This window comes from Garra rufa, chromosome 3, assembly GCF_049309525.1.
Source record: "Garra rufa chromosome 3, GarRuf1.0, whole genome shotgun sequence".
Taxonomy (NCBI): Eukaryota; Metazoa; Chordata; class Actinopteri; order Cypriniformes; family Cyprinidae; genus Garra; species Garra rufa.
In genome coordinates, this window is record NC_133363.1 from 30,060,587 (window position 1) to 30,072,844 (window position 12,258).

Below are 12,258 nucleotides of genomic sequence, written 5' to 3' on the forward strand. Positions count from 1 at the left end.
TCTACAGTAGTTGTGGTAGTTGAAGTAGTGTTCTGATATTGAAAGAAGGACACTGAGGTTGATGTGCTTCTTTAAATGAAATGCATTGTTGATTATTTTAAGAGCTGTAGTCTGTTGTCTGAGGTTTTGGTCTGCAATTCAAATCAAACTGTCACATTTTCATATTTAGGCATGCTTAAAGGAGTAGTTCACTTGTCTTCCAAGATGTTCAGGTCTTTCTTTCTTCAGTTGTAAAGAAATAGTTTTTTGAGAAGAACATTTCAGAATTTCTCTCCATATAATGGTCTTCTATGGTGCCCCCAAGTTTGAACTTCCAAAATGGAGCTTTAAATAGCTCTAAGCGATCACAGCAGAGGAAAGAAGGGTCTTATCTATCAAAACAATAGGTTATTTTCTAAAAAAAAAAAAAAAAAAAATTACAATTTATATACTTTTTAATCTCAAATGCTCGTCTTGTCTAGCTCTGTGTGTACTGTGTAGAGATTAAAAAGTATAAAAATTGTAAATGGTTTTAGAAAATAAGCGATTGTTTCGCTAGATAAGACACTTCTTTCTCAGCTAGGATCATTTAGAGCCCTTTGAAGCTCCATTTAAACTGCATTTTGGAAGTTCAAACTTGGGGGCACCATAGAATTTCTTTCCATATAATGGACTTCTCATATGTTTTCCTCAAAAAAACATTTCTTTACGACTGAAGAAAGAAAGACATGAACATCTTGGATGACAAGGGGGTACATTATCTGTAGATTTTTGTTCTGAAAGTGAGCTACTCCTTTAATAAGATATCAGATTTGTTTGTTATGAGATCCACAGTTGGCAGCTACATACACAAGTCTTACATTTCCATAGAGTGGAGTGTAGTCCAAGTGGTGTCCATACTAATTGTGTTTTCACAGTACATTTTCACTTTAATTTTGAAGGGTATTACATTGTTTTAAGTTGGAGAAAAGCGGTTTAAATCCTTTAATCTTCCTCAGGGGGTAAAATGGATAACTGGGGTAGCAAAAGCCTAATTTGACGATACAATAGAGTGTTTTCACTACGTTTCATCAATCGGCCATATTGGCGTCTCTGAATATAAACAGTGACACTGAACTGAACAGAACTTGCAAATTTAGCTAATTATTGTTGCTGAAAATGGACAATTATTGTCATGTTTTGGGCTGTACTAATTGGTCAGACCAGGAAAAAACATTTGGAGTACTACAGACTGCCAAAAGTTATAACAAATCAAAGAAAAGAAAAAAAAATGTGGCCAAACTGAACCAGGATTTCCAAGAATCTTGACAACATTTCATTTGTTCTTATTTCCAGTCAGGTAGGTGAAATATTAGGCTAGTATCTTAATAAATACTGCTCGTACCAAATCTTTTACCACCTGTTAACTTTAGTTTGTCAAGTTATTGCACCCTTTCCTGCTTACTAATCCTTCTCTATATGATTTAGCAGCTTCCACATGTTTTTATCCATGGTTAACACAGCATAAATTAGCAGAACAACTGACCAAACTGTGGCGTAAGTGCAAACCCTCTATAAAATGGTGTATGATGTGACAGACTTCATTTTTTAAGTGAAAAAAATAAAATGTTCCTTATGGTTCTCTGCTGTGTCAGTGTCTCAGAGAGATCAATGCTTTCAAAGGTGCCCAGAGAGTAGGTTTTGTCTTTGAGGTGGTACCAGTGTACATTTCACTCTGTTTACACCTGTAACACTATTCGCATTGATTTCACCATAAGAAGAGGCACAGTTAATGTGAAGCTTTTTGTTTAAAGCTTCCAGTCAATTTTTTTATGCTGTTTACATTGGTTTTTAGTGCGTGCAGTCTTTGCATAGTGCATAAAAACAGATTTTAGTGGTCCACCACTATAATCAAATGAAAATGTAAAGAATGTACAGGAAGTACATATACTCTCATGTCTTTTTGTGCTACAGTTTCTCTTTTGGACAAACACGGTGCTCTTGTAAAAACTCTTTGTTAACAGACAGCTATAAGGAAGTCTTTTTTTTGTTCTATAAATGCCACAAGAAATGTTGCTGTACTTGTTCAAAGATAGAAAGAGAAACAAAACTTTTCAAAGTTTTCTAAAGGTAACGTAGTCAAAAACTTGGATCAGCTGGTCATACCACAAAAGCAGTGCGTCAAGCTGTAATGTGGTTCAGTTTGTCACACCTTTGCCAAATGATTTTCATTGACTACGTTTACATGGACACCAGTAATCTAATTAATGACCTTATTCTGAATAAGACAATAATATGATTAAGCTGTTTATATGAGTTGCTTTTAGAATATTCCTTTCATGTTCCCGTTTTACATGTTATAGTACATAGATCGATTAATGACATCATTACACGACGCTATCAGTTCATCTTCGTTATAGACTTTTGGATGTTTCGGTTTTAATTTTACAAAAGCCAGTCAGTTTTTAGGAAAAAAAAAACATGCAAGTTGAAAGCCTGTTTAGTTTTACTTTTTTCGTTTGTTTGTTTTCATTTTGAAAACCCTGTTATCTCTGCCGTTTACCTCACATTACGCTTTGGAGGCTTTCTTTTATTTATTTTTTATTAATTCATTTGATTGCTCAGTGTTTGCGTGCCCTGTAATAAATTGTTTAGTCGGCATATAACACAGCATGTGATGGAGTCCATGCCTCGTCTTATTAGTTTTTGTTAATAAATGATATAAGCTAGTTTTATTTTATTGTTGTTATGCTGTTTAATTAAAAATAACAATTCCATCTTTTAAGAATTTGTTTTAATCTTAAAATTGATAGGTGTAGCCTATATATGTAAGCAAAACCAAGATCATGAATTCGAAAGTAAAAGTGAAAAGCATCTTAAGACATTCCGATAGCGGAAATCCCGTTTACAAAATTAAAATCACAAATAATACTAATGAAAAAGAACGGGTTGAATGTTAACTACGTTTCCATAAAACTATAAATTATGATAACAAACAAACTATTTATCAGCAATGAGCATTGATTAATCCCATGTTGTAGCAAAAAAATAAATAATAAATAAATAAAAATGAAACCAAAGCATATGCACATAGCCCGCGAAACAACAATAAAGCCTCTAGGGGTGCGGTGTTTATGCAAGTGGCACACGGTGGAAAAATACGTAGAGTTTAGGACAATATAACGTTGCAATCAAATTATTAATAATATAAAACTAATAAATCCTTGGCGTGACTTGCCTGGAACACTACAAAGTACTGAGTCATGGTTTGAAGACGTGATTTACGAGCTCAAAAACCTGCCTGGAACAGCATTAGTGTGTATCCTGTCGCAAAATGTGGCGAAAAGTCCTACACAAGGGGAATAGTGTGATTAAGGTGTGTACATGTCTTCCATAATGCGACTAAAATAGGAATACTCCACCTGTCTTAATTCGATTTGTGTTTACTCCGATTATGACTTTAGTCGGATTAAATTAATCAAAAATATCAGTTTACATGGTTGCTTCTTAATCAGAGTATTGTCTTAATCACGTTAAAATCGGAATATTGTTGTCCATGTAAACATACTCATTGTCTTAGATGAGTGCAACTAATCTCTCTTCCTGAGTTCTCACAGAAGGAAACATAAAAGAAAGCGAATGTCCACATTAGAAGATTGTATTGTGATTGTAGTAACATCACCTGGCAAACAAATCCAGTTATTTAACCTGCTGATCTGATCTTGCATTCAAGCATCTCTGTATACACGCATACATCCTCATCAGATCATACTGTCTTATTTTTAGGACTCTTTCTGTTGTGTACCTCTTTGCCTTTCATATGTAGAAGTCTAATTTTGCCTTATAAACCACTGAACCAGTTTCCGCTAACAAAACTGGCTGAGCTGTGGTCAGATTTGGCTCAAGTTATTGCAGTCCAGTAATCTGCTGTGAGCTGAACTGACAGCCTCCTTTTAGTGCCACTGTGAGAAGCCAGAAAACAAGCTCCAGAGAATTCAGCAGCCATTTCACATCTGTTCACACATTTGTGAGCTTGCCCTGACTGCTGTTTCATGACAAGCAGCTAAGGAATGTTTACAGAGATTTGGAAGAAGATAGGACAGAGGAAAGATGGCGATGATGATGAAGAGAGGACTATTGCTTAAAAGTGTGTTTCCATGAAGAGGCCGTCTCAAAAAGGTGAGCTAGATTGACTAGAGCTGTGAGTCAGGAATGTTGGCTGTGGGGCAGAAGGTGTGGTTTTAAAGAAAAGCCCTTAATGATCCAGTTAAAGAGAGCAGATGAAATGGTGGGGTGTATTCTAAGTATTCTAAGTGTTAAGATTATGTCCTGTTAAGATTAGTTTTTTTTTTTTTTCCCCAGTTACAAATTTTTAGACTTAAATTGTCTTAATGGTTAATTTAAGTTCAGTACTTTGTTGTACAGATGTTCATGACTAAACATTGCCAAACATTGTTGTGAAATTTAAGCATGTTTGGGTGGCCTACAGGTAAGCGATATAATCTTTTTTTTTTTTTTTTTCTGTTGTTAAGCTACGAGGTTTACAGTGCCTTGCAAAAGTGTTCATACCCCTTCATTTCTTTCACGTTTTGTTGCAGCATTATGTTAAACTGCTTTAAATTACTTTTTTTCCCCACATCAATACATCTCATACACCATAATGACAAAGCACAAAACAAATTGTAACAAATTTATTAGAAATAAAAAAAACTGAAAAGATCCCGTTGCATAAGTATTCATACCCTTTTCTGGGACACTCAAAATTGAGCTCAGGAGCATTCATATTGATGTTACTACACTTCAAGTGGAGTTAAACTGTGGCAAATTCATTTGAATGAGTATGGTTTAGAAAGGCACACACCTCTAAGAAAAGGTCTAACAGCTGAAAATGCATATCAGAGCAAAAACCAAGTCCTGAGGTCAAGATAACTGCCTGTAGAGCTCAGTGACAGACTTGCGTTAAGGCAATGATCTAGGGAAGAGTTCAGAAAAAATCTGCTGCATTGAAGGTTCACAGAAGCATGTAGCCTCCATTATCCATAATGGAAGACGATTGGAACAACTAGGACTCTAGAAAATGTATGCCAGCCCCCATCCAAGCTGACAGAGCTTGAGAGGTGAGAAGGTGAAGCAAAGAATGGCAGATAATTGCCAAATGCAGATGTGCAAAGCTTGTCACATCAAACCCAAAAAGACTTGAGGCTGTAAAAGTGCTTTAACTATGTACTGAGTACTTATGCAATGTACTTATTTCAGTGTTTTATTTTTAATACATTTGTAAAATTTGCAAATCTGGTTTTTGCTTTGTCATTATTATGGTGTATGGAGTGTAAATTGATGTGGGGAAAAACTAATTGAGGCAAGGCACTGTAAATATTGGCAATAAAAATGATGCTGTGTTTTTCAGTGCCTGGATCAGCCTTGGGGAACCTATTTATTTCTTTAAACAGTTCCAATGAGCAATGGACTTATTCATTTTGAACAAATATTAAGATTTTATCTTGTATTCAGTTAAAGGGAAATGCATGCAAAGAGAACATCGAGCAAAAGACTGCATTATTTTTGTTGTAACTCGCTTGTCGATTAAAATCAAGTTGTATTTTAAGGCGCATTATATGGAATGGGGTGTAACGGTACATGTATTCGTAGCGAAAATTTTCAGTACGAGTCTTTCGGTTTGGTATGCACGTGTTCCAAACAAATATAGTACTGTTTTAACCACTGCACGAGAAACGAAGTCTGACCTTTCAAATTATGTCCATTTTTGTTCTGGAAATTTAAACAATAAATGCGGTTTTGATGTTCTTTGCTGTGGAGAGACTGATCCATGTATAAACACCTCAGTAAAAAGTGAGTGATCTTCTCTTCCTCTTTACTAATACTTTTAACGCAATATAAACATGAATGAACATCTTATGCCTCATGCTCAATCAGTCATTCAACCGTGGAAAGACGTCAATAAAACGGCTTGTAAACAAAATGTCACGTATCATTTCATTTACCTCAGCAAGACATCTGTGTCCACTGCTTTGTTAGTTCGCTAGAGAAATTGAGCATTTTGCGAAATATTAAACAATATTCTCTTTATATTTTTCTTTATCTGTTAGTGATGTCTTAATTACTTAAAGTATGTTTAAAGAAATCAAAACAAGTTATCAGTCTGTGTAAATCAATATATTTTAACAACAAAGACCTTTTATAATTTAGAAGTTAATTTAATTTAACTGCATTAAGTGCGCTTTACATGTTCGCATACAATGTTTGGAGTGTTGATTATGAAAAATAAGTAGTAATTAAATTTTAAATTGAATTGAGTCTGATTGGCTGACAAACATTCTAATGGTGTGCATTATTTTCAGGGAAATGCACGGGGAACATGGTTTCAGGCGGCACTTGACCGCATTAAATGTCTATATCACTTGGCCACATGAGTTCAGTTATTTCAAAGATCCTTACAGCCTAAAACAGCAAAATAACCAAAACCCAAAACAACACTGGCCAAACAAATAAATGCAGTAAACAACAGGACTGAAAAACAACAGATTCCTTGTTTTTGCCACAAAATTTACGTTTTATGTATGGAAACACATACTCTATTTCTCCCACTCTCTCTTCCTTAGATGCACACACACATTTTGCACACATGTTAGCATACGCGCTAATGTTGTTAGCACTGCTCTAACAATTAACAACTTAACTACATGGCATTTCTCACAAGCGAGGTAACAAAGGCGTTGTTCCTGAAGAAAATGAGCTTAAAGTTTCACTATTAGTAGAGACGATGCTGTTTCACACTTTTGAGAGACGCACAGACTCGGAGGTAATTCATGAGCTTAATCTCTCTCTCTCTCTTTCCATCTGTCTGTTTCTGTCTGTCTAAACTTCATCTGCTATCAACATCTCAAGCATTGTCAGTAGGTCTAAAATTATGTTTTGGAATTAGCAACGTAGGCGTTGGATGAGCTGCGTAATGAATCCGACTCACAAAAGTGGTTTAAGGACAAAACTGGACGAATGTCTGAAATGTATCGTCTGATTGATGTCTTGAGGTGTGGTAACCGTAGTATTAGCAGAATAATTGACTTCGGTCCATTGAATTCATAGAAAATAATGTACACCCGAGGTGTAATGGCCACTCGGCTTTGTGGCCGCATCACCACCTCGGGTGTGCATTATTTTCTAATAATTCAACGGCCCACCATCAATTATTCCTTACATAGTAGTGTAAAATTGCTCCCTGTAGTTCAGAGCATAAGCTCTGAAGCTCATAAGAAGCTCATAAGAAAATTTGTATTGTAACTGAATTTATTTAAAGAAAGGGCAATTTGTTCAGTAAACCACTGTTAAATATAAAAAAATAATTTAGTTTTTCCCTCTGTTGTACCAAAACCACACCGAACTGTGATGTCAAAACTGAGGTCCGTACCGAACTGTCATATTTGTGTACCTCTATTTGCAGTCACTATTCATTTGTTTGAACTGATTCTGACGACACCCATCCGCTGCTCTATTGGTGAGCAAGTGATGTACTGCTAAATTTCTCCAAAGTCTGTAATAAAGAAACTCATCTACATCTTGGATGGCATGACAGTAAATACATTTTCATTTTGGGTGAACTATTTCTTTAAAGTTTATTGATTGTAAGTTTAGTATTGGTTTTAAGTTTGGTTTATTTCAGCTATTACATGGACAGTGCAGAGGAAAGCCAGTGCTGTGCCATGATCACCTCTGGGCCTGTCCTGAAGGACACTGCAGATATAAATAACACCAGTGAGATCCAGCTGGAAAGCTACTGGATCTGGCCATTTGGCCATTGATTGTTTGGAAGCAGTTGACATTTTGTTCTTCACGATAAGATGTTTCGATCCAAGCTGATTCAGAGAAACCGGTTTTAAAAATGGCTTGTAGGCATTAGGTGTAACATAGATATATACAGTAAATGGTGTGAGTACATCTGTAAACCATTTTGATAATGTTTCATTTTAGTGTATTTACCATGTTTGTGTATTATTGAGGTTAAACCAGAAAAAGTACACTCTCAAAATAAAGGTTTTTTATTGGCATCAGTGGGTCTATGAAGAATCTTGAACATCCATGGAACCTTTCAAATGCCGAAAAGGTTCTTTATAGTCGAAAAAGGTTCTTTAGATTTTTAAAATGTTCTTTTAGCAACTGTTCTCTAAAAGGTTCTTTGGGGAACCAAAAATGGTTCTTCTATGGCATAACTTCAAAAACACCCTTTTGGAACCTGGAGTGTATGTCAATAAGAAGGTTATGCAATATTCCATTTTATGGAGAACAAATACAATCACGAATCAGTTCGCTTCCTGATAAATGCTTTTATGTATGAAAACTAAAGTAGTACCATTCTTTCACATGAGTTGGTGTTTCGAGGTTGTCCGTCACATTAGCCACCCACCCACATAGCTACCAAAACACACCCTCTGTTTATTGTCCCCTCTTTTATGTCTTCTTCAACTCTGGCTCTTTTTCTTTCCAGGGCCACTGCTGAAAATTTGTCCTCATCCAGAGGAGTGGAAACCCAAAACCTGAGCCATGGGGGATTATTACGAGATCCTGGGTGTGACGAAAAATGCATCCCATGACGATATAAAGAAAGCGTAAGTACTCTGTGTTCTGTCATGGGAATCTATTTTTAAACACGGGACATAGTAGAGCAGTAATGATAACAGTGACTTTGCAGCACAGGGGTTTAGTTGATACTGTCCATGTGAGACTTCTCTCTTCTTTGCTGCTTGTCTTTATTAATGTTTGTTTGTCTCAGTTCAAAAAAATAATCCCTCCATATTAATACCAAGGAGAAAGGTAGAGCCCTATGATTTGCGTGATGTGTAAAAGACAGAATCACAAAATCCAGTCATAAAAATTTAATGTATAACGTGAAATGTCACAGAAGTTGCCAAAATTGGTATGAATAAATCAATACGCTTAAATGAAAACAGAATATGGAGTAGTGTCTGTAAATATTAGGATACAAAAAGATGTTCTGCATGTCCCTATTTGATGGCACAGACATACTGTTTTGTTTACTACACGCATACTGAAAGCGTGTTTTTTGGATTCTGTTGAGAAAAACTAATGTCATAAGTCTTTACAGTAACCCGTCAAAATAAAAGTTCGGTTTAACTTGAATAAATTGTGACAGAAATATATTACTTAATATAGTGATAGTATTACTACTAAAAATATATATATTAAAAACATTATTTTTAAGGAATATTTACCAGAGAAATTTACCAGAAAAATGAATTAGATGCTTTTGACTATTAAAATTTAATGAAACCGTTAAAATGGAATCCAGAAAATGTAATGGAAAACATAGAATTTGAGAAAACTAAAACTGAATTTGAGAAAAAAAAATATTTTATAGGGTTCAATTAATTAGATATGCTATTTGGTTCAGATTTTTTTAAAATGTAACCATTAAAACACAGCCTAGAAAAAAAACAAAACAGAAAAGAACAGAATCCAGAAAAATTTGGAAGAATTTGGAAAAAAATAATGGGGAAAAAAAGATTTCATAGGGAATTAGAAAGGGGATAGAGTATGTGGATAGATGAGGAGCATACAGCTTTCAGTATTTTTTGGATGCATTGTGTCCCATGCCTTCATCTATTGCCTCCGTGGAAAAGGTGTTTTGTTCTTTGTTTGTCAGGTAAGCAAACGTCTATTGAATCCTAATTCTGTAGGTTTGAATTTGCTGATGGTTAAGGGGGGAATTTCTAAAGCACAGAGCTATAGAGGTCAAACACTGTTAAAAGATGTGCAAAGGACAAATCCCCTAGTGTATGGAGTGTTTGGTTTAGACCATTGACCCAGCTGTGTGCTGCCGGCTGGGTGTGTATCGCTGACTCAGGCCTAGTGTGTAGAGATGCTGACCTGTTGTCACACCTACTGAAGTCGTATTGTGCAGCATGACCTATATTGAAAGTAGTCGTTGTTAAGAGGTGCAAGACTTTGTAATGCAGTTATGTTAGCATCATAAATGAGGGCCGTGGAGGACATTAGAATGAAAAATGTGTCTTGTTGAACTCCTTATGTATTGATTTACATATTATGCTTTAAAACTGTTGTTTAACCCATAACAAAATCCACTTTAACCCACTTTTTGAGTGTAGACATGACTAGACTGTTTACACAAGATGCTTAATTGGTCATTCTGGACTTACTCACTTGTTATTATAGAAATGTGATTGCTGTTTTTTTTAATGGTTTCACTAGGAATAATTCTAAAGGGATAGTTCACCCAAAAATGAAAAATTTGTCATTAGTTACTCACCCTCATGTCTTTCCAAACCCATACAGTAAGACTTGCGTTCATCTTCGAAACACAGATTATGAATTTTTTTTTATTAAATCTGAGCTCTCTGACCTTCCATAAGGGTCCTACGACACTCAGAGTCCAGAAATGTACCGAGAACATTGACAAAATAGTTTATGTAACATCAGTGGATCACCTATAATTTTATGAAGCTCCGAGAATACTTTTTGTTGCACAAAGATAACTAAAATAACAACTTTATTCAACAATTCTTCTCTTCCACGCCAGAGAGCTCTCAGATTTCAGTAGATTGATTACTTTGGTAATTGCAAACATTTTTTGTACTACAAGTTTTCAATGTTAGATTTAAATCTGCAAATAAGGCATTATTTAATGAATTGTGGGCAAATTTGCATACATTTCTAGTACAAAAATCTAAACGCCGGATAAAGTGAGTTTCAAAATTCTTGTTTAATTTTTGTTACATATTAGTCAAAAGTTTTTATAGAGGGAATTTTGGGGATCTCGTTTCGTCATGACATAATTCAGAAAAACACTTTTTGTTTTTTTTTACCCTTTTTTTTGGAAAAAAATATTGCAAATTATATATGAACATCCCTCTGTAGAAGCCTTCAGGATATAATAGATAACAAATAGATAAAGTGCTATAAAAGAAACATTTAACAGTGTTTTTTGGATGTTTTCTTTCCACTAGTCTGAAAAACACACTTATGAAAAACCAGGATGTCCAAAATCTCAATCGATTTTAGTTGACAGTGTATCTTAGATACTTTTAAACCAAAATTTTGTAATAATTGTAGATATGTTAAGAATGCCCTGTCTTTTTCACCCTTAAAAAGTCTTGTTTTAATAAGGGTTTGGTTGTGTGTGTTTTACAGGTACAGAAAAAAAGCACTAAAGTGGCATCCAGACAAAAACCCAAACAACAAAGAACAGGCAGAAAAAATGTTCAAAGAGATCTCGGAGGCATATGAAGTCCTATCAGATGGTACTGCTATATTTTATTATTATTGTAAATATTATGCCATGTTTATTTTGAGAATAAATGTATTTTAAATGATATTAAAGAACTGTTGTGGAATGAATATATATTGATATATATTCACTTAAATATATACAAAAAACAGCATAAAGAGCTGTACCCAAAGTAAGTTATAATCAGTTTATTAGGGCTGTCAGTAGTTAAAATGCTTGATTCATGAACATTTTAAACATGTTGAGGTGGGCAGCCGTGGCCTAATGGTTAGAGATTCGGACTTGTAACCCAAAGGTTGCAGGTTCGAGTCTCAGGTCCGGCAGGGATTGTAGGTGGGGGGAGTGAATGTACAGCACTCTCTCCACCCTCAATACCACGACTGAGGTGAGTCCCTTGAGCAAGGCACCGATCCCCCAACTGCTCCCCGGGCGCCGCAGCAATGGCTGCCCACTGCTCCGGGTGTGTGTTCACGGTGTGTGTGTGCTCACTACTGTGTGTGTGCACTTGGATGGGTTAAATGCAGAGCACAAATTCCTTGTATGGGTTACCATACTTGGCCTCACTCACCCCCTTTCCTTTCCTTTCCTTCCTATTGTGCATGTCCTCAGAATTAGATGGAATTTGGTGCTAAAATCAGTCACACCGCTAAATCTTTACAAACCAACATTTTGAGTCAAAAATGGCCAGTTACATTTGTCCCTGCGTGTTTTAGAAGTAACAATCAATTTAGTATATGTTATAAACTGTAGGTTTGGCACAGAGCAACACCCTTGGCTCTGATGTTGTCCTCTCAATATAAGTAGGCTGTTTGTGTTTTTGTGTGTTAGGGCTGTGCAGTATATTGAAATTATTGAAATCTTGCAAATGTACATAAAATATGCATATTGCTACAGCTTGCAGTATTTGGGGCCATGAACAAAAGACAAAGAGAAAATCACTTTCTGCTCTTGCCTACATAACTTTTGTAGCTTAAATAAGAATCAGTGCATAATTGAATTCATAGAGGGAAGACTAAGCAGTG

The 12,258-nt window shown here is 35.5% G+C and overlaps 1 protein-coding gene across 2 annotated transcripts in view; it reads left to right on the forward strand.

Annotated features, from left to right (window-relative positions):
* dnajb6b (DnaJ heat shock protein family (Hsp40) member B6b) overlaps positions 1 to 12,258 on the forward strand; it is a 40,639-nt gene that overhangs the window by 837 nt on the left and 27,544 nt on the right. For both annotated transcript variants that reach the window (XM_073835896.1, XM_073835897.1), the window contains exons 2-3: positions 8,459 to 8,579; positions 11,140 to 11,249. In XM_073835896.1, coding sequence (XP_073691997.1) covers positions 8,515 to 8,579; positions 11,140 to 11,249 — 175 coding nt within the window. In that variant the 5' untranslated portion in view covers positions 8,459 to 8,514. The remainder of the gene's footprint in view (positions 1 to 8,458; positions 8,580 to 11,139; positions 11,250 to 12,258) is intronic.